At 37.9% G+C, this 22754-nt stretch overlaps 1 protein-coding gene across 1 annotated transcript in view; it reads left to right on the top strand.

The window, feature by feature from the left end:
• Positions 1–22754, top strand: part of LOC108718479 (cyclin-dependent kinase 6-like) — a 114159-nt gene that overhangs the window by 88293 nt on the left and 3112 nt on the right. Inside the window, exons 5-6 of the mRNA XM_041565893.1 lie at positions 11261–11370; positions 22615–22665. Of these exons, the coding sequence (XP_041421827.1) occupies positions 11261–11370; positions 22615–22665 (161 nt within the window). The remainder of the gene's footprint in view (positions 1–11260; positions 11371–22614; positions 22666–22754) is intronic.

Below are 22754 nucleotides of genomic sequence, written 5' to 3'. Positions count from 1 at the left end.
GTCACATATAATAATAATAATTGAACAAAGTCTTTATTTCTGGTAAACTGTTTGACAACAACTGAACTTAAAAAAGTTTTGGAAGGTGAAGAATCCCTTTAACTTTCTAACAATGTACTACGTCTCCCCAAACTCAGTTTCCCTATTCTCCTAACTGCTGCCTGTACAGAAACGTATCCCAGTGAATGATTGTGAATGCCTAGTTGGATCTAACAAGCTGTTACTTCCCGGTTGTTCACACATCGGTTAGTAATTTTCAGGGCCACACAACCCCTGCATATTTCCCAACTAAAGCCACTTTCCCCAATAGTTTTCATCACTGTAATCTCAGGAACCACTAACCCTTCCATGCCACAACAGCGGCAGCAATGATGAATGATTAAAAGAAACCCTTGGGTTGATTGTACATATAATTTTTCTCAATGAAAAATGTACCTGTTGGAACCAAGAACCTATTTCTATGACCATTGTAAAAAGAAAATGCCACATAGACTTAAAGGAGAACTAAACCCTACAAATGAATATGGTTTAAGATGCTATATTTTACATAATTAACTTATTGCACCAGCCTAAAGTTTCAGCTTGTCAATAGCAGCAATGACCCAGGACTTCAAACTTGTCACAGGGGGTCACCATCTTGGAAAGTGTCTGTGACACTCACATGCTCAGTGGGCTCTGAGCAGCTGTTGAGAAGCTAAGTTTAGGGGTCGTCGCAAATGAACAGAAAATGAGGTTGGCCTGTATTATAAGCTGATGCTACAGGGCTGATTATTAAATTCTGATGCTAATTGCACTGGTTTCTGTGCTGCCATGTAGTAATTATCTGTATTAATTACTAATCAGCCTTATATTGTGACATTTATATTCTATGTGTACTGTATATTGTGAGTGGGTCCCTAAGCTCAGTATGTGACAGCAGCACAGAGCATGTGCAGTGAATCAGCAGAAAAGATGATGGGGAGCTACTGGGGCATCTTCAGAGCCACAGATCTTCCCTGCTAAAGGGCTGTGGTTGCCTTGGGCTGGTACAGAAGCCCAAAACATAATGTACAACATTTCTAGCTACTTCTTTAGTTAAGCTTTAGTTCTCCTTTAAGGGGTTGTTCCCCTTTGAGTGAGATAATTTGCAATTGGTTTTCATTTTTTATTATTTGTGGTTTTTCAGTTATTTTGCTTTTTATTCAGCAGCTCTACAGTTTGCAATCTCAGCAATCTAGGGTCCAAATTACCATAGCAATGATGTATTGATTTAAATAAGAGACTGAAATATAATTAGGGATAGTAATATGAGTAATAAAAAGTCACAATAACATCACAAGTGTAGCCTTACAGAGCGTTTGTTTCTAGATGGGGTCAGTGACCCCCATTTTAAAGCTGGAAAGAGTCAGAAGCAGAAAGCAAATAATTTAAAAACTATACAAAATAAATAATGAAGCCCAATTGAAAAGTTGCTTAGTTGTGGTCATTCGATAACATACTAAAACTTAACTTAAAGGTGAACCACTCCTTTAAAATATTACCATATCCTTTTAAAAAAAATCTGAAATGGTTGTTAAATTGATTCTTGCAAATCTATATCAATCAATGAAATAAGCAACATAAACTTACTGTCGGGGAATGACTTACATACAGCTAAAATGTTCAGCTGTAAAGAAAGGGGCATCAGATGAATGTGTGAGAAATACTAAGAATTTGGTTGTTAGAAGATATGCTTTCCTAGAAATAGCAGCCAACCTTTTCCCCTTAACGCATTTCATAGATAGTTTGAACAGAACTTTCTGCATTTGTTTATAGCGAATGTTTTGAAGAAACTCTGTAAGTACTTTACATGGAATAAATAAGTTAATAAACCATATTCCTGCTCCTGAATCCTCAAACTAAGGTGGGGAATGATTTTAAATAAGATCACAAGCTGCATTTTACTAATAGGTCCTTTTTTAACTTATTTTTAGTGTGCAACTTTATATGAGCATAGTTACACCCCTCATGCCTTTACCACCTGTCTCTTTCTCCTGGGTCCATCGGTTCTGGCCCAATTTATGGCTTTGTTTCCCCAAAAATATAATCATGAAATTCAGTAACCAGCATAAAATGGGTATCTTCAAGAGAGTTGAAGTTGCATCTATGAAATATAGCAGAACCAACACTGCACTCTCTAGCAAGCATATGTGCTCAAAGGTACAGCATTTTATTACAGTGAGATATAAGGAAAGGTTTTTAAAGGGATCCTGTCATCAGAAAACATGTTTTTTTCAAAATGCATCAGTTAATAGTGCTACTCCAGCAGAATTCTGCACTGAAATCCATTTCTCAAAAGAGCAAAGAGATTTTTTTATATTCAATTTTGAAATCTGACATGGGGCTAGACATTTTGTCAATTTCCCAGTTGGCCCTGGTCATGTGACTTGTGCCTGCACTTTAGGAGAGAAATGCTTTCTGGCAGGCTGCTGTTTTTCCTTCTCAATGTAACTGAATGTGTCTCAGTGGGACATTGGTTTTTACTATTGAGTGTTGTTCTTAGATCTGCCAGGCAGCTGTTATCTTGTGTTAGGGAGCTGTTATTTGGTTACCTTCCCATTGTTCTTTTGTTTGGCTGCTGGGGGGGAAAAGGGAGGGGTGATATCACTCCAACTTGCAGTACAGCAGTAAAGAGTGATTGAAGTTTATCAGAGCACAAGTCACATGACTTGGGGCAGCTGGGAAATTGACAATATGTCAAGCCCCATGTCAGATTTCAAAATTGAATATTAAAAAATCTGTTTGCTCTTTTGAGAAATAGATTTCAGTGCAGAATTCTACTGGAGCAGCACTATTAACTGATTCATTTTGAAAAAAAAAAATGTTTTCCCATGACAGTATCCCTTTAAAGATAGCCCTCTTCTTCAGTTGCCCAGTGCCCTTCTTCAGTTACCTATGGGTCCCCCTTGAAACATTTGTCCAGGTCTCAGTAATACCTGCTATGTTTCAGCTATTTCCCCAAAGCATCTCTGCAAATTCCTCAGATAGATATCTCCCTACCCTGGGTCTTTCTGTGTCACCTCTACATACCAATGCCATCCCATTCAAAAACCCAAGCATAGCTTCCTAAACAGAAGTAAGACAAGGGAATCTGTAGTTGGTAAAATAACGAGAAAGCAAAAAACTCTATAGCTAGAGAAAAATAGAGCTCAATCTCAATTAAAGCAATATCATTTGAAACACAGCATGAGCTACCCAAAATACTAGTGAGGGGACCAGAGCCAATAACTCTGATAACAAAGGAAACCCTTTAAGACAATAATGGGCAGATTTATCAAGGGTCGAAGTGATAATTCAAAATCTAATTTTTTTATGGCCAAAACTGTCAAATTCGACTAGTGAATTATTAAAATTCAATTCGAGTTTTTTTTATAATTTGAATTTGATTTTCGAGATTTGTCATACACTGGCCCTTTCAGAGCTCGAATCTGACTATTCGCCGAATTTCTGTTTTAGTCAATGGGAGACATCCTGGGCTCTATTTGGAGTTGTTAGGTGCCTTCCTGACATATCGAGTTTTTTTCGGGGGGAAAAAAGTCAAATAGAGTTTTTAAAACTCGAATCGAATTCGATTCGAATTTTCGGGTCGATCCTATTCACCCAAGTTTGGAAAATTCGATTTTTTAAATAAATTTCAATTGGTTGAATTTCGAGTTCATGGGAGTTTTAAAAAAGTCCCATGAATTTAAAATTCGACCCTTCAGTTATATAACCCCATAACGTAATCCCTACTCGCAATGGGGCGTTTGTTGCCTAAATGCCAGCCAATCCAATACTCCCTACATCCCCCCTACATCTCCTGCTCTTCGAGAGGCATCAAGAGTACAGAGAACACAATTGTCTATGCACTAGAAACTAGAAAATTGCAAAAAAAATTTAAATGTGGCTCTGAAAGTTTGTGCCTGAGATAAGTTTTTAACTTGTAAATTACACCGAGCAGAAGGCTGTTACTAGGGGCTTATGAACGAGTCAACATATCTAAAACTACAGGATAGGTGTGTGTGTTTATTTCATTTCTAATTCCTGTATCATTTCAGAATGTTTATTTAGAATGGGTGTAGTACTTTATGTTGTTTGTAAGAAAGCTTTGTCGGTATTCTCATTGTGAAAATAATCCTCATTGTTCTCATCTGTTTCTCATTTTGAAAATGAAACTGCTCCATCTCTCCAGTTGTTCTTTAATCCAGTCAATTAGCAGTAACCGAGCAGAGGATGGCCTATCTGTGCAAATCAGAAACTGTTTATAGATTAGTTATAGTCAAGAATGTTGTTGTCAGACCTTGGAGCACTGTTCAAAAACTTCAAAAACAATATATGAAAAAAGTAAAGTTTAGCTGAAAAGTCGATTTAAGTAAATTAATCAGAAAATGGCACTGAAGACCTTAAAGGGATACTGTCATGGGAAAAAATTTTTTTTTCAAAATGAATCAGTTAATAGTGCTGCTCCAGCAGAATTCTGCACTGAAATCCATTTCTCAAAAGAGCAAACAGATTTTTTTATATTCAATTTTGAAATCTGACATGGGGTTAGACATTTTGTCAATTTCCCAGCTGCCCCATGTCATGTGACTTGTGCCTGCACTTCAGGAGAGAAATGCTTTCTGGCAGGCTGCTGTTTTTCCTTCTAAATGTAACTGAATGTCTCCCAGTGGGACATGGGTTTTTACTATTGGGTGCTGTTCTTAGATCTACCAGGCAGCTGTTATCTTGTGTTAGGGAGCTGCTATCTGGTTACCCTCCCATTGTTCTGTTGTTAGGCTGCTGGGGGGGAAAAGGGAGGGGGTGATATCACTCCAACTTGCAGTACAGCGGTAAAGAGTGATTGAACAATTCACATGACATGGGGCAGCTGGAAAATTGACAAAATGTCTAGCCCCATGTCAGATTTCAAAATTGAATATAAAAAAAATCTGTTTGCTCTTTTGAGAAATGGATTTCAGTGCAGAATTCTGCTGGAGCAGCACTATTAACTGATTCATTTTGAAAAACATTTTTTTCCCATGACAGTATCCCTAAGCAAATCACATATTTAAGATGAGATCGTAAGAAACCTGAATAGTGGTGAAATGCTCTGATCCTTCCCTAATTCCCTAATTTTTTACCTCTTTCCTCTATCTTGGATTCCCCCTGTTAAAGTAAAATAAATGGGTAACTATTTCACATTTTTATTGGTCAATGTTTAAATAATGTACAATTAAGATGTTTGTCATGTTGCAAAGGGACCTTTCCATAATAATGAGGAGAATCCTTTTTCATGTCTTCTTATGTTTCTTTCAATGTTTCAATGTTTATTTGAAAATGAGAAAAATAAAGAATATGTAAAAAAAAAATGATCAGAAAATTAACCTTAAGTGGACCATAATAATGCTCACTTTTCTAAAAAACCTTTTTGGGAATTCTGTTATATTCCCAGGAATGGTGAATCAGCATTTTATTTGCTTAGAATTCTTAGCAGGATATTTTAGGACTCATATCTTATCGTCTTTATTTCTTAGAACTGTCTGGAAATGCTTTGCAATATATATTTTTCATGAAAAGCTATAAAACACCTTTAACGGCATGCTATTTTCCATCCCACCCCCATGGTGATAGAGGATGCAAAGCTCCACTTATAAACATAGCTGGGACCACCTGCTTTATTGCCTCTGAGCAGTAGCATAATTAGTGGGTGCAGAATTGCACCAATTTTTCATTTATCACTTAGAGGCCCATTTATCAAAGGTCAAATTTAGAATTCATGTTTTCGCGTTTTTAAGATTCTAATATACTCACAATTCGACTGGATATATGAAAATTCGAATCATATATGATTCATATTCAATTTGTACAAATCCAGTTTTTCTCCCAAAAAGAAAAACTCGAATGTCAGGAAGGCTATTAACATCTCCATATGGCTTAATGTACCTTGGCCATAGACTTGTAAATTAACTTGGCAGTTTTTAGGTGGTGAATATTAGAATTAGGACTTTTCCATGGTCGAGGTGTGATTAATCTCACAGTCAAATTTACATTTGAATAGGGGATTAAAATTCAAATGTGTGAATTTTCACATTTGGAAATTCGAATTTATTATTCAACCATTGATAAATCTGCCCTTAGTGTAATTTGCAGCAGGCGGGGGCACAAGTGTGTGGCCCTTATTGCTCATTTGCCCTGCTCTTGCCCCCCCCACTGGCTGTGATCTGCATGGATGGTGATGGATGATAAATAAATGACCATATGATATTTGAAGGTTGCTGTAGTACACGCTGCCTAATCCTGAATGCCAGTTCAAGTCATAGTTTATTATAAATTATGACATAAATTATAAGTCATTTTAGGCCTTTGTTCCACCAGTTTAGAAGAAGAGACTATAAAGACAGTGTTTTGTACTCAGACCTTGCTAGTGATGGGCGGATTTATTCGCCAGGCGCAAACGTGTAGCGAATTTTCGAGTTTCGCCGCCAGAGTTGGATTTGTGAATTTATTCACTGGTGGCGAAACTCGTATATTCGCTGCAAATATGCAATTTCGACACCGGCAACAATTAAACGGATGCCCATTGACTTTAATGTGCGTCAAATGTCGCCGGCTTTGGAATTGTCACCGGCATCAATTTTAACGCCAGGGAATTGACCCCGACTTCAAAATTCGCGCTTCCCGTTTCGATTGACCACGAAATTCATGGGAAATTCGCAAATTTCGTGGGGAAGCGAAACGGGACAATTTCACCCATCACTAGTCCTTGTTGATCTTCCATTGTGGATTGTGGAACAAGCTCCTGCAGATAGTTAGTTCTTTGAATTAGAAAAAGAAATATCCAATCCTGTTTACAAATTTGAGATGAAGTGTGAATAGGGTCCAGGAGAGATTTCCTACGTAAGTGGGTTTATTTACTTTGAAAGCCCAAGGAGTCACAGAAAGGGTTCTAACAGACTAGACTCAGCATGTAGATATTACAAGAGAATAGCCAGAGATTGGTGATAGAGGAGAAAGAAAATTCCACGCATAATATCATGTAAAATACCAAGGATATTAAAATGTTATTAAATATTTCTTCTAATAGTCCCTAACAGTCACACCACCCTACAATCCAGAGACAGTCACTCAAGATATTCCACAGCTTTTTGGCTACTCTGTTTTATTTCGGGATTCTTAGCTGTATAATTTTGGCCTTCTGCATGCCCAGTTCGCCTTTACTCTATTAACTCACCTTCCTCTTAAAAACAAACATAAATCTTTTGCAGCCTTTGTTTACACCATGACTTATAACACTTGTGATATTTGAGGTTTACACTAAAGTCTCTTATTAATGTCTCTTATGCCCTTTGGTTCCGTTTTTTTTTTTTTTTGCATAATCATGTTTTTTTTTTTTTAAATAATAGAATGCTTGACACCTAAAACCTGGATTACATGTAGCCTCTGTTGTGCCCATTATCGTGTTATATTGTTGCGCCAACTAAATGTTGTCCTAATGGAGGTTGTGTAACTGAGCATGGAAAAGTGGCTGTATGAGAACCATCATGACGGGGGAAAATAAATTTGGTTGTGCATCTTTGTGCACTTTGCTCACTTTTAAAGGAGAAGGAAAGCTACCGAAGCAGTTTATTGCCAAAAGTGCAAGCTATAACACTATATTTATTCTGCAGAATGCTTTTCCATACCAGAGTAACAGCTCTAGAAGCTCTCTCTGTTTGTTTAGGATAGCAGCTGCCATATTAGATTGGTGCAACATCACTTCCTGCCTAAAATTCTCTCCCTGTTTGCACATAGCCTGGAGCTCAGATTACAGCAGGTAGGGGAGGAGGGAGGAAAGGGAGCAAACTGAGCATGCTTAAGCCCTAGCCCTGGAGGTTTAAGCTAAGGTAAGGAAGTCTGTTACACAAGCCCATGTGTACAAAATAGAAGGTAATAAATTAGGTGTTTCTTTTGACTCAGAACAGCATTACTTTGAGGGCTTACTGGTGCATTTATATAGGCCTTTCTGATAAAGCTTACTTAATTTTAGGATTTCCTATAAAATGGCCATACACAGGCCAGTAAAAGCTGCCGACAGAAGATATCACCAGCTTATTGGCCAATGTAGGGGGCCCTCTGATGGGCTTCCCAAATGATATCTGCCCGAAAATCGGGCAGATATCAATCAGACAAGTTTAAAAATCCTGTTGGCGCAAGGATTGCTTCAGCTCATTGGTGCAGTCTTGCTCTGACCTCCTGTGTTCCTGACATTGAGATCCAATTGTTGGACCCTAGGGCCCTCGATCAGATCAGCCCAATATCACCCACTTCAAAGTGGGAATATCAGGAAATCCCCTTTTTTGGCAACCTTGCCAAACTAGTGTATGTTTGAATGTATGGCCAGATTTAGGCCGAGGGCACACAGGGTATATGGTCTGCTTCTCCCCACCTGTATTTTGTGTCCTGGCTTAGTTAATGCAGCTCTATCTCTCTCTCTCTCTCTCTCTCTCTCTCTCTCTCTCTCTCTCTCTCTCTCTCTCTCTATATATACATTTTCGAGGTTGTGAGCACTGCAAAGCTTCACTATCTACACGTACAACAGTAGACAAACAGCCATTCACCTTTATTAATAGCCCTACCTGATAAACTTCTTAAACAGCATTTCCTAATTAAATTAAGATACTTTAAAAAGTGAAATGAATCAGCCTCAATGTGTTTGTTGAGTGCTAGACACTTCTATCATGGGAACAAGCTACTGTAAATGTATTCTTATCTGGAAACTTAAAAGAATGCCGGTAAATATTTGTTTGGTTTCTATGGTAAGAGGGAGGGGAGCATAAAAAAGGTTTTTTTTTGTTAAAACCACAGTGTATTGGACTTTGTCAAGGGGCAGAAACTTTTTTTATTATGCTTGTTGCCAAGAACATTTATAGTTATGATGCAGGCTATGATTAAAAAACTAATATGAATCAGTGGATGACACAGTCCAGAGGGATATCTAAGATACCAGTGGATGAAGGTACAAATGTGCTCCCAGCTAGAAATCATTAGTGCCGTTGGTTTGGTCTTGAGATAATTCACCTTAGGCAGAATCTTTGTACCAGTTCTGGTAGAGCCATTCAAAAAAATGAGAAAATACCAGAGAGCAAATCAGAAGAGTGGAATGCAGAAGAACAAACACAGCCAGATTCAAGAGTATTTTTATTGAGCCGTGTCACTTAATGTGGGCGACATATAAACAAAACTGATAATGATTTTAATTTTTTTTTAAATTTGATTTATTTACACAAAATGGAGTCATTTGCTGAATAAAAAAAGGGAGACACAGTAATTCAAGATGCCTGGAAGCTACAAATCATTGGAACAAAAACCTGCATTAGTAGAACCAGAGGCTATATTTATAGGTCAGGTTGGAAGGGTTGGAGGTGGCTACTAATATTCTCTACCAGTTATCACGCAGTAGGCCAGATTTAGCTGAGTTGCATCTCTTGTTTAACCTCATAGAAACTCAATAAACGTTTCAGACAGGTTATATTTGTTGAGAAATACTCGTCGATTTTTACGATATAAACTATGTGATAAGTTTTTTCTCATAGAATTACTGTAAATCTGTCCTAAATGAAAAACATGGGTTATCTCATGAAAATTTACCTTTAAGTTAACAAAAACGTAACGTTATGTTATAGAATGGCTAATACTAAACAGCTTTGCAATTGGTCTTCATTTTTTCTTTATTATAGTTTTTGATTGATTTGCCTTCTTCTAACTCTTTCCAGCTTTCAAATGGGGGTCACTGACCCCATCTAAAAACAATTTAATTACTCATCTTTCTATTCAGTCCCTCTCCTATTCATATCAAGTCTCTTATTCAAATCAGTGCATGGTTGCTAGGGGATTGAACTCAAAAACCACAAATTGAAACCAATTGCAAATTATCTTACAAAATCACTTTCATAGTACAGTACATCATACTAAAAGTTAATGTTAAAGGTGAATGGTCCCTTTAATAAGAGGATGGGGAAATTAGTTCTTTCTGATCATTATTATTTTATCCGGCCATTGAAAGAACAACACTGGTGATTAATATGCTTCTGGTTCTAGATCTATGCAAGCATTGTAACTAGGGCTTGACCACTAATTCTAAGGGGCTTATTTATTAACATGTATTTTTCACAATTCGAACGTTTTAGCACTAAAAAACTTGCATGTGATGAGTGGTTTACAAGCACAATTTATTTTGCTGTTTATTAAGCATAAAGCATAAACCTGTAAAAGCTACCAACTTCATGTAGAAGTCAATGGGGAGCTGTTTTTAAAATGTTTTAAAATATTTAGTTTTTTTTTGTTTAGGTTATCATATTCTCTAGATTCATTCTGCATATTTATTTGTTCATGTTTTTTATATTTGAATCTTTTCATAGATATGTAGACATTTGTGCTTTATTCAAATGTGATTTTAGTTGTCATTAAAAACACTAAGGGGCAGATTTATTAAGGGTCGAAAAATGTTTTTGATCAAAACTCTCTAATTCGAATTGTGAATTATCCAAACTTGATTCGAGTTTCATCATACTCTGGTCCTTTAAGAACTAAAGTGCGACTATTCACCACCTAAAACCTGCCAAATTACTGTATTAGTCAATGGGAGAGGTCCAGGGATCAATTTGGTGATGTTTGTAGCCTTCCAGACAAACTTGAATTGAGTTTTTAAAATTCAAATCAAGTTTTTATAATTCGTATCGAATTTCATTCCAGTTTGTGGGTTGTTTAAATTAGTTTGAGTTTAAAAAATTAGATTTTATTAATACATTTCGACTAGTAGAATTTAGAATTTAGGGGAGTTTAAAAAACTCACATGAATACGAAATTCGACCCTTGATAAATGTGCCTCCCCAACTACACAAATTAAAATTTTGATAAATAGGCTTCTAAATGTTATTTTCTAAATGTGTTGCTTTTAATGAATGAAACAGCAAATATTGTCCTATTACTGCCTTGATCATGACCCCATCTAGCAAAGAATAATAGAAATCCTTTTCTTTGCCTTCAAAATCCTTGACTTTGATCCTTCACTAGATTGTAATCTCTGCAGGACAGTAATCCAGGTCTTGTTCTTTTGATCACCCACCACATTAATATAGCTTTATATATTTACTCATACAGCTGATTGCCATGCATGTGCCATTTATGTATCAGTGTAATGTATAGATATTATTTACAGCCTAAATCAAGAACAATAATGACGGATTTTGGTGGGAGAGGGAATGGGTAAATTGTGTAATTAATAGCTGTTTCCATTTTTCAGGTGGTCACCTTGTGGTACAGAGCCCCAGAAGTCTTACTCCAGTCAAGTTACGCCACGCCAGTTGATCTTTGGAGTGTTGGCTGTATATTTGCAGAAATGTTTCGGCGAAAGTAAGTCATATGTATATGTGGGATGTTTATTCAGTCACGAAAATAGGTGGTCTTTGCTTTGGCTTGACACATTTCTGGTGTTTGTGTGATAACTTTGCATTGTTTTACCTGTGTGTTGCAGAGAACTATGGCGGTGTTCTTATGTTCTGAATAAGGTTGCCTTCAGAAATCATTGGGTGCTATACACCAGCCTGGCTATTGCCCAACCATGCCCCAAATCTGTGCATCCTTTCCATGGCACTCAAGGGTCCCCAACTGGCACTGGTCCCCTAGCAGGTGTCCCCACTAATGGTGGCCCTGACTCTGCCACCTTATACTTAGCGGTTTTTGTGGTCGGCAATAGAGCTGAGTCTATGGAATGTTACTTCTTTATAAGTAGACTAGAGAAGGTGTTGCGTGTATCTAAACATATAAATAATTTTGAAGAAAGTATTATGCTTTCAGAATTCATGGTGTACTTTACTCCATGATCACGTTAACCTTCCGGAAAGCATAACTAAGATCATTCTGATATTGACTGCTGACAATGGCTAGAACAATAATAAAATTACTTAATATTGCCAGTTATTATTATCAGCCAATTTACTTTTAAGGGGTTATTTATTAGGGGTTATATATAGGGTTGCCACCTTTTCTGGAAAAAATACAGGCCTTTCTGTATATTTATCTTTTTTCCCTATTAATAACATTTGGATCAACCATCATTTTTACTGGCCAGGACGGTAAAATACCCGCCAGGTGGCAACCCTAGTTATATATTGAAATCCGAAAATATCTCTTTATTTTTTGAAAGCTACACTGACCAAATCCGCCCTTTATTTCCCCTCTATTTTCAATACATTTTTCCAAAAATTTCCTGTGCGGGAAGTAACTCGAAAAACTCTTGGAAAAATTAGAATCGCCCCGATTTTTTGGGAATTTGACACTGGAAAACTTAGATTTTGTTTTGTATTTTTGCCCCAAAAACCACAAAATATTCGGATTATTGCACGAAACCCAGTGCAGATCAGGATATCTTCAGGACTTCTCCCATTGACTTCTACATGAGTTGGAGTACTTTTTTATTCTGACTTTTAGCACCCTTAGGATTAGATAAATTCAGAAAAATTTGAATTCAAATTTTTTTGAGTTTTTGGCATTCAGAATAAATAAACCCCTAAAAGTCAGATTGCAAAAAACTCTTTACTACAAAATTAGAATTTTTAGAGGAAAAAAAAAGTCTGAATGAAAAAGTACTCCAACTCAGACCTGCCAAGTTCATGAGCCGGGTCTGAGCTGAGCTGGGTTTTGTGCAATAATCAGAAGATTTTGTGGTTTTTGGGCAAAAATACAATGTTTTCAGGCGTCAAATCCAAAAAATGTGTGCGAATTTCTTCAAGTTTTTTTCTAGCACAGGGAATTTTCCCAAAATGTTATTGATAAATAAGGGGAAAAAACCTGTGCGGATTTGGTCTGAGTAGTTCTCAGAAAATGAAATGTTTTTGGATTCTGATATATAACCCCCTTAATCTATTACAGGTATGGGACCTGTTATCCAGAATGCTTGGGACCTGGGGTTTTCCGGATAACGGATCTTTCCGTAATTTGGGTCTTCATGCTCTAAGTCTAGAAATTCATTTAAACATTAAATAAACCCAATAGGCTGGTTTTGCTTCCAATAAGGATTAATTATATCGTATTTGGGATCAAGTACAAGGTACTGTTTTATTATTACAGAGAAAAATAAAATCAAAAATTTGGATTATTTGGATAAAATGGAGTCTATGGGAGACAGCCATTCCGTAATTCGGAGCTTTCTGGATATCGGGTTTCCGGATAAGGGATCCTATAGATGTATAAGCATTTTCTATTTCATTCTGCTAGTTATAAAATATTATAAACAATTTGAATGACATTAACCCCCCTCTGCATCCACCACACATGCATGTAGGTCTTACTAGAATCCTCCTGCTTCCATAAAAATCATGGAAGTACTATTTACTATCAGTGCACTGAACATTCACAGTTTAACTGCCGTGTTTGTTATATTCTTATACTATTCCATAAATCTTCATTATTGTTTGCTGAATGCTTTTAAAGTTAAGCATTATAAAAGTGCCTTGGCATATTTTTGTGATAAACCACCACCTGCCACCGAGTTTATGTGCAGTATGTGTGGCAAAGTTTTAGAAAACATTTTACAAACATGCATTATAATAGATTTCCTGCCCTGCGATTGTGCACTGCTTATACAAATCAGCAACCAAAGCATGATAGCTAAAGTGTGGGGAATGGTTAGAATCCACTGATATTACAGATAAGCAGAACAGAGAGAGAGTGGTAGAGTTCAGTGTTTTGTTGTGTATGCGTGAAACAGTTGGAGATGGAAGCCCTATCTGTGATGAATCTGTAAATAATCGGAAGAATCTTGCATTATATGTTTTACATTTTGCACGACAATCTTAAATGTTATGACTTTATAGAGCTTTGAAAATGAGGTGGTAGGTTGTGGTTGTTTAAAGGAGAACTAAACACTTAAAATGAATATACTTAAAAATGGCATATTTTATATACTGAACTTATTGCACCAGCACCAGCTTCTCATTAGCAGCAATGATCCAGGACTTCAAACTTATCCCAGGAGGTCACCATCTCGGAAAGTGTCTCTGACACTCCCATGCTCAGTGGGCTCTGAGCAGCTGTTGAGAAGCTAATCTAAAAGATCATCGCAAATTATCAAGCAGAATATGACGTTGTCCTGTAATATAAACTGATGCTACAGGGCTGATTATTAAATTCTGATGCTAATTGCACTGGTTTCTGTGCTGCCATGTATCAATTATCAAAGTATCAATCAGCCTTACCGTATATTGTGACATTTCTATTCTATGTGTACTGTATATTGTGAGTGGGTCCCTAAGCTCAGAAAGTGACAGCAGCAAAGAGCATGTGCAGTGAATCAGCAGAAAAGAAGATGGGGAGCTACTGGGGCATCTTTGGAGACACAGATCTTTACTGCTAAAGGGCTGTGGTTGCCTTGGGCTGGTACAGAAGCTCAAAACATAATGTGCAACATTTGTAGCTACTTCTTTAGTTAAGCTTTAGTTCTCATTTCTCATCAGACAAATAAAAAACTTGCCAATTCTTAAAGGGGTAAAGCTCTTATGGGGTTATGTAATGAAAGGCACTAAGTTTGCCCAGGAGCAGTAACCCACAGCAACCGATCAACAGGAAGCGTTTAGTGGTCACCTGTTTAAAAAGCAAACATCTCATTGGTTGTGTTGGCTTGTTGCTCCTGGAGAAACTTTTATGCCTTTTATGACATATGGGAGTTCGTCTTTATTTATTGTCAAAACATTTCTATCTCTCATGCATGGAATTTTAACTGCTGAGGGTTGATCAATTACCCTACCAACAAATTGACATAATGTAAAATCCTTTCAATTTTAAGCTCTCGTGAGCAGGGCACTCTGACAGTCTTAAAAATCTAAAAACATGTAATGAAGATTAGGTGAAAATGTGCGTAGGATAGGTCCCATAACACACTAAAAGTTAATATAAAGGTGAACATTACCTCTTCCACAGTTCAGATTCTTGTACAAGAGATATGGTCCTGGGTTTTACCTTTATCACCCTTCCTCGAATAGCACAAAAGTAGATAGGTGGAGACAGTAACCAATATAATTTTTATGCTTGCTAATTATCATGCAGACAATTATATATCAATCTGTCTGGATAGATAGATAGATAGTTTGATAAATTTATAGGTATGGCACAATGCTTTAAGAGCAAATAATTTCTAAACAGCCAAGTAGAGCAATGTTTTACTAACATATGAGACCCACAATTAACCCAATATATTCAGATGTGAGGGCTGAGAATACTAGCTAGTCCATTGCTTCCCAATGCTAGAAGAAATTGCCCCACAGCCTATGGTAACATATTGTAAACTCCTTGCATAATCTCCAGGTACATTGGATCCTAACTGGGCCCACTTCACTCTAAGGTGACTCCTTGTTCCCTTCCTTACATGAATTAGTAGCTAAGGGCCAGCTCACATTACCCTCAAACATGGGTGCAATGAATAGTATTTTGTCTTAACCTAATTTTTGTCTATTGTTTTCATCATACATAAGTTTTTGTTATTTCTTAGGCTAAACAGAATTGAAGATCCTCCATTTTTTTTCCTTACGAGGGTCATAATTAAATAACCAGGGCACAGATAATCCCCCTGCTTATCTTTGCCCTGGTAATGTTATTATCTTCCTTGCATGAACCAAGCATGGAGGAGTGTCAATTTACCTGTTTGCTCAGTTAAGTGCTAGAAATAACAAAAAACTCGCATTTTCATGAGTAAAAGAATAGGCAAACAATATGTTCAGCACTTAGATAAGGAAAAAGACTCACATGTTCCCGTCCAGGAGGCCACTCCTCCATTGTGCCCATTCTACGCTGTGTGCGGATTTCCTCTTGCTGGTCTCCATTCCAGTGGGCATCATGTATTAGGGGTTTAGTGGTTGAGTAAACTATTACACATGTGTAGAATAAAATCAAAAATCCAGCTTTATTTAGGTGTTTAAAACCAACAAACAGGCATCCATTTCCAGATGTACTCCTACCCTATGACATGTTTGATCACTTGACGCATTTCATGCCTCTCTCTGACACTTCATCAGAGGTCAATCAAACAATATGCTCAGCATAAGCCCAGTTTATTGTACTTGGGTTATACTACGCTTTTAAATGTCTAATATCTATTTACTGTGGTAAGCTTTACATGTTTGCAACAGCAAATGCTGATTTTTAATGTTAGGTTTTTTTTTAGCCTTTTTCCCCTTATTCTAACAGATGTTTTCGTAAGCATGACAACAGTTGCATGATTGATAGCCGTTGTAAAATCCTGTAACATTTTTTAATCTGTGGTTGGGTTTGACTGTTATTCTGTGTGCCAGGCATTTCAGCTGTGGGTTTTTTTCCCAGCTTCTAACTGTGCCAGTTGGGGCTAAGCAGTGTGGTTAGCACAGCCATTGGCTAACCAAAGATTCTGAAAGCTGCCGCTAATATCAGCAGGGAATGTGGCCTAACATTTTGTTCAGAAATTGCTTTTGTGCCTTGGCCTGTTACAAGTGATGAATGAACTAGTCGGCTGCTTGTTTACTGGTACCAGTAATGACAAGGACTTTAGATGAACGGTTGCCATGGTGCTGAGGTTAGTAAACATATCTTTGTGTCTTTCACATGAATTTCCTGAACTTGCAGAGTAAAACTGTTTCCAGGAACCTGGTAAACTACTAGTTATTTATGCCACAGTCAGACTGAAAGGCAGACTCGTTCTTCCAGAGTCACAGGGCAACGCAACAAAATGGCTGCCCACCCATCATTCCTTTCAGTAAAATTGGTTCGCACACAATGGGTCAGATTAAATTCAGGGAGAAATAGTTTTCTCACTGAACTGAATCTGGCCCAGTAATGGCAATGTAGCATCAATCGGGAACCCTGATCTCTCCAGAAAATGATGACTTTGTCTGAACTGCTATTCAGTTCTAGTATAAATCAATCTATTGTAGAGAGATATGTATATATATTTATATATACAGAATGAAATGTTGTCAGGTAGATGCACTATAAGAACGTCTGGGAGCTCCGAGATATGAACAGGCATAGAGAACCATGGGAACATTCTTATTACATACCATACCAACATTTTGGAAATAAAAAGAGGGACAAAAAATTTGGCTTGTGTAGTGCGGGAATTTTTTGACCACGCCCATTTTGTGGCCACGCCCCCTAATAATCATGTTCATTTTACAAAATTTAGCAGGTTATGAAAGTTTGAATATATTTCAGTGGTTTTTTTCCCAGTTATTACAGTTTTGCTGACGAAGGTGAATGCCCTTTAGGGCTTTAGCACACAGGCAGATTCGGGGAGATTTAGTCGCCTGGCGACTAATCACCTCTTCTTTAGGGCGACAATCTCCCCGAACTGCCTTCCTCCTGCCTTCTGCCTGCTAAAATGAAAAAAATGCCTGCAGCAATTCACTTGTGGCGCGTCGATTTCTGAAGTTTCCTTGTGAGGCAACTTTGGGCGTTTTCGAAAATCAAAGTGCCGCGAGTGCATTGCCGCAGGCGTTTTTTCATTTTAGCAGGGGGAAGGCAGTCGGGGAGATTGTCGCGTACTTCCTAAACGCCGTGTACGCATCCATCTCCAGGAGTGAATGATCCTGATCACAAGCTAGCGACCTCGGAATGGATGTCAGGCTAAATGGTCGACCCACACACATTTTCACCTCACTAAATCTGGCCCTCCTTGCAAAAAGTTTGGACACCCCTGAGTTAGATGGTGGACTGACTATTCATTCTATTATATACAGCTGTAGTCATTGTTTGGGGGACATCAGATTGATTTGTATCTCTTGGACTCTCTGAGGAAGTGCGTAGCCACGAAACGCATCAGACCTCCGACGCTAGATGGTTAAACAGATGTTAAAATAAAGGGATGGTTCACCTTTAAGTTTTAGTATGTTATAGAATGTCCAATTCTAAATAACTTTTCAATTGGTCTATATTATTATTATTTTTTTTATATATAGTTTTTGAATTATTTGCCCCTTCTTCTTCGGACTCTTTCCAGTTTTCAAATGGGGGTCACGGGCTCCATCTAAAAACAAATGCTCAGTAAGGCTACAAATTTAGTATTATTGCTTCTTTTTATTACTCATCTTTCTATTCAGGTCCTCTCCTATTCATATTCTAGTCCCTTATTCAAATCAGGGCATGGTTGCTAGGGTAATTTAGATCCTGAAATTGGAAAACTGTAGAGCTGCTGAATTAAAAGCTAAATAACTCAAAAACCACAAATAATAAAAAATGAAAACCAATTGGAAATTGTCTGAGAATATCACTCTCTAATCAGTGGTCCCCAACCAGTAGCTCATGAGCAACATGTTGCTCACAAACCCCTTGGATGTTGCTCCCAGTGGCCTCAAAGCAGGTGCTTATTTTTGAATTCCAGGCTTGGAGAAAACTTTTAGTTGCATTAAAACTAGTTGTACTGCCAAACAGAACCTCCTGTAGGCTGGCAGTTCACACAGGGGCTACCAAATGGCCAATCACAGCCCTTCGTTTGCATCCTCAGGAACTATTTTCATGCATATGTTGCTCCCCAACCCTTCTTACATTTGAATGTTGCTCATGGGTGAAAAAGGTTGGGGATCCTTGCTCTACATCATACAAAAAGTTAACGCAAAGGTGAACAACCCCTTTAAGACAGTAGGGATCATTTATGAAATCCCCTGCTGCAAATGCTACAGCAGTAAGGGGCACAAAATCACAGCCAATTGCAGGGCTCCTAAGCATCTACCACCTGTTGGTGCCCCCTAACATGGGGCACCCATGTACCACCTCCAACCTGCCTCCTGTGATTATAGAACTGCTGACTGCTATACTTATCAGAGGGGTGCTGGTGTTTGCTCTTTATTTAGAAGCACAAAGACCTACAATAAGGGGTGCTAATCCCAGGGCTACGTAAAAGAGCAAGAGAAGCACATGAGCGGAAAGCAGTGATCCGCTAAGCTGTAAAAGACAACAAATCCATCTAATGCAATGGAATTCTTTAGCAAGTCACCCGTCCAGGATTTAGGGAGAATAATGGTTCTTCCACTTAAAACTGTAATGGAACCTAATACCATGCTCACACTTTCAGGCAGCAGTGATTATGTGGACACTGCTACAGATATACAAGACAAGGAGCAAGTCCCAGTTAAGTATTTATATAATTCTATTTATTGTTCTAGTCTCTTTTAAACAAGTTGTCAGATGTTTCAAAGGAGGGAGAGAGTCCAGCCTCTATCAGCTCTGCTGTGTATGTATATAAAATGCATTTGCATTGCACACATTGACACCTTTACTTGTGTTACGGCAAAGCATATTGCAGTCTAATGTCACAATGTCACTGCTCAGTTATGTAGTTAGTCCTGTACCCTGTACCCAACATTAGCTCATATACAACTCCGCTTCCTAGGCCAATTGATCACATAATCAGACTCAGTATCCTTTGAAACCCCCCAGGTATATGGTTTCTCCTTTGCTACATGCCCTGGCTTGCTACCTGTTCAGTTTTAAAGGGGTGGTTCACCTTTAAGTTAACTTTTAGTATGGCCATTTCTAAGTAACTTTACAATTGGTCATCATTATTTATTTTGTATAGTTTTTAAATAATTTGCCGCCTTCTTCTGACTCTTTCCAGCTTTCAAATGGGGGTCACTGACCCCATCTAAAAACAAATGGTCTGTAATGCTACAAACATCCCGGGGTACATCCCGGTATCAAATATAAAAAAGAATAACATTTTTCCCAAAGTCTGTTCTTACAACAGGAGGTACTCTTTTGTGTAAATAAAGGTCAGATTTGTCAGAACTTAGAAAAGAAGGTTAGAATTCATTATTATGGACACAGAATTAGTATTATTATTATTATTATGGAAGCAGGGAACAGATAGACTGATATCTTAGAGAACTTGTACTGTACTGCTAAGCAGAGGGTCAGTAAAAAGAGTTTATGGGGGTGTAAGCTGGAAACATACAGTACACATATAGAATGGTAGTGCAGTGTGGTGGGATCCATTCTGCAGGTAGAGCTGGAGGGAATTTGTATAGAAGATAATCACTGGCTCCACTTAACCTTATAATAATAATAAAACCTCAAGTAACAGCACACACTCAATGATATGCAGTTGGGGAACTTACCCCACTTATTGTGACCACATGTGCATCACTTTAGCCTACCCCTTCAATTCATACTGGCTATCATTTTTGTAGGATTCCTGCTAAATTAGCCAGCATGATTACATACCTCCCAACTGTCCCGCCTGTCCCAACTGTGGGACAGTCCCGATTTTGACAGCTCAGCCTACAGTCCCAGGTTTCTTACTGAAATGTCTCAACTTTCTCTTTGATCTCCTGCACTGTCACCAACAAAAGATACAACGTTTCTGAAACTTAAATAAATTAGAGGCTTTTTTGGCAGAGATCCTAGAACACTCAGCGCCTGCACTTGGATACTTTTGTAACAATTTAAGATAAGCAAAGATACAATTGTAACTATTTAAAGGGATCCTCTCATCAGAAAACATGTTTTTTCCCAAAACACATCAGTTAATAGTGCTACTCCAGCAGACGTCTGCACTGAAATCCATTTCTCAAAAGAGCAAACAGATTTTTTTATATTCAATTTTGAAATCTGACTTGGGGCTAGACATTTTGTCAATTTCCCAGCTGCCCCTGATCATGTGACTTGTGCCTGCACTTTAGGAGAGAAATGCTTTCTGGCAAGCTGCTGTTTTTCCTTCTCAATGTAACTGAATGTGTCTCAGTGGGACATGGGTTTTTACTATTGAGTGTTGTTCTTAGATCTACCAGGCAGTTGTTATCTTGTGTTAGGGAGCTGCTATCTGGTTACCTTCCCATTGTTCTTTTGTTAGGCTGCTGGGGGGGAAAGGGAGGGGGAGAAATCACTTAAACTTGCAGTACAGCAGTAAAGAGTGATTGAAGTTTATCAGAGCACAAGTCACATGACTTGGGGCAGCTGGGAAATTGACAATATGTCTAGCCCCATGTCAGATTTCAAAATTGAATTTAAAAAAATCTGTTTGCTCTTTTGAGAAATGGATTTCCGTTGTGAATTCTGCTGGAGCAGCACTATTAACTGATTCATTTTGAAAAAATTTTTTTTTCCGATGACAGTATCCCTTTAAGATAAGCAGGTCTCTTGGGAGAACTGAGGGCAATTCACTTTCATTAGCTAAACTGTTATAACACATAAAACATTGCACTAAAACTCCCAGAAATGTGAAACTTTCATAACCTGCCAAATTTTGTAAAATGGACATGATAATTAGGGGGTGTGGCCATAAAATGGGCGCAGCACAACTTTTTTTTCCCTCTTTTCAGGTTTTCAGTGTTGGGAGGTATGTGATTAAAATCCTACTATAACAAAATCCAGTTGCCTATTGAAGACAAGCTATGAAAGTTTCAATTGGGGAGTTAAATGATTATTGGCAAAGTGAGTGGCAGTGCATTGTCCATTCTTATAGGAAGCAGATGATTCTGAGCAGGAAACTTTAGCTGCAGCAATTCACAAAAACCTTGCATTGCCGGCACTCGGCTCTTGCATCCACACCCCACATCTAGCTCATTTTTGGAAAGAAAGTGAAGTTGAGCAGAGATACAGGCAAAGGTGGTGTGTGAATGAGAACTACTTACAGCCGTGAGAACATTCTGCTGGATTCATTCCAGAGAAGAAGATCAGAGAGGGCCGAGTGACGACACAATGGATCGTTAGTAGAAAACCAGCATTCTGTGGCTGTTGGGCATGCATAGAATTGTTTACATGAATTCCTCACGTATTGGGAGGGGAAAGAACTTATTAACGTGCGTGTGGTTGATTGACTGATTAAATGTAGACATGAATGATCCTCCCTGCCCATTGTGGAGTCGGAACAGACAATTTTCTAGAATGTGAGATTACATGACTGTTGATTTGCTGCAGGGTTTATTGCCTGTTTTTTCTGGACCCCGTACAGATTGTTTTAGGAATTCTAAACCTGATGTGGAGAATTATCATGGAGGTGATATTTTTTCCTTTGAAAATTTTAAAGCTCACAATCCATTGCATATTTTGTTCTGGAGGGGGTTCAGACACTTGTAACCCCCCCCCCCCTCCATGTTCTTGCCCTGTACACAGTGTATAGACTACAGGTATAGGACCTGTTATCCATAATGCTCAGGACCTGGGATCTTTCTGTAATTTGGAACTTCACACCATAAGTCTACTAGAAAATCATGTAAACATGAAATAAACCCAATAGGCTGGTTTTGCTTCCAAGAAGGATTAATTATATCTTAGTTGGGATCAAGTACAAGCTACTGTTTTATTATTACAGAGAAAAAAGGAAATCATTTTTAAATATGTGAATTATTTGGATAAAATGGAGTCTATGGGAGACTGGCTTTTTTGTAATTAGGCGTTTTCTGGATACAGAGTTTCTGGATAATGGATCCCATACCTGCACATAATAAACCATACAGCACTTTCATGGATCCATTGGCCACAGTCTTGTATGAATATAGCACTGATTTATTCCTAATACCCTATTCAGCTACACTGCTGATCCTAATTATACCAGCTCCCAATTTACCTATTAAGTGATAAATGTTAAATAAAGTCAAGTTTATTGACAGATTTCTGAAAATTTCTTTTTTTTTTTAGGCCACTTTTTCGTGGAAATTCAGATGTAGACCAACTAGGAAAAATCTTTGAGTAAGTAAAAGTAAGACTGCAAACAAATAAAGCTTAATAACAGGTTCAACGTTAGATCCAATACCAATTGCCTTGCAGAATCCAGCTGC

Source organism: Xenopus laevis, chromosome 6L, assembly GCF_017654675.1.
Source record: "Xenopus laevis strain J_2021 chromosome 6L, Xenopus_laevis_v10.1, whole genome shotgun sequence".
Taxonomy (NCBI): Eukaryota; Metazoa; Chordata; class Amphibia; order Anura; family Pipidae; genus Xenopus; species Xenopus laevis.
This window is presented reverse-complemented; position numbering and strand designations above follow the sequence as displayed.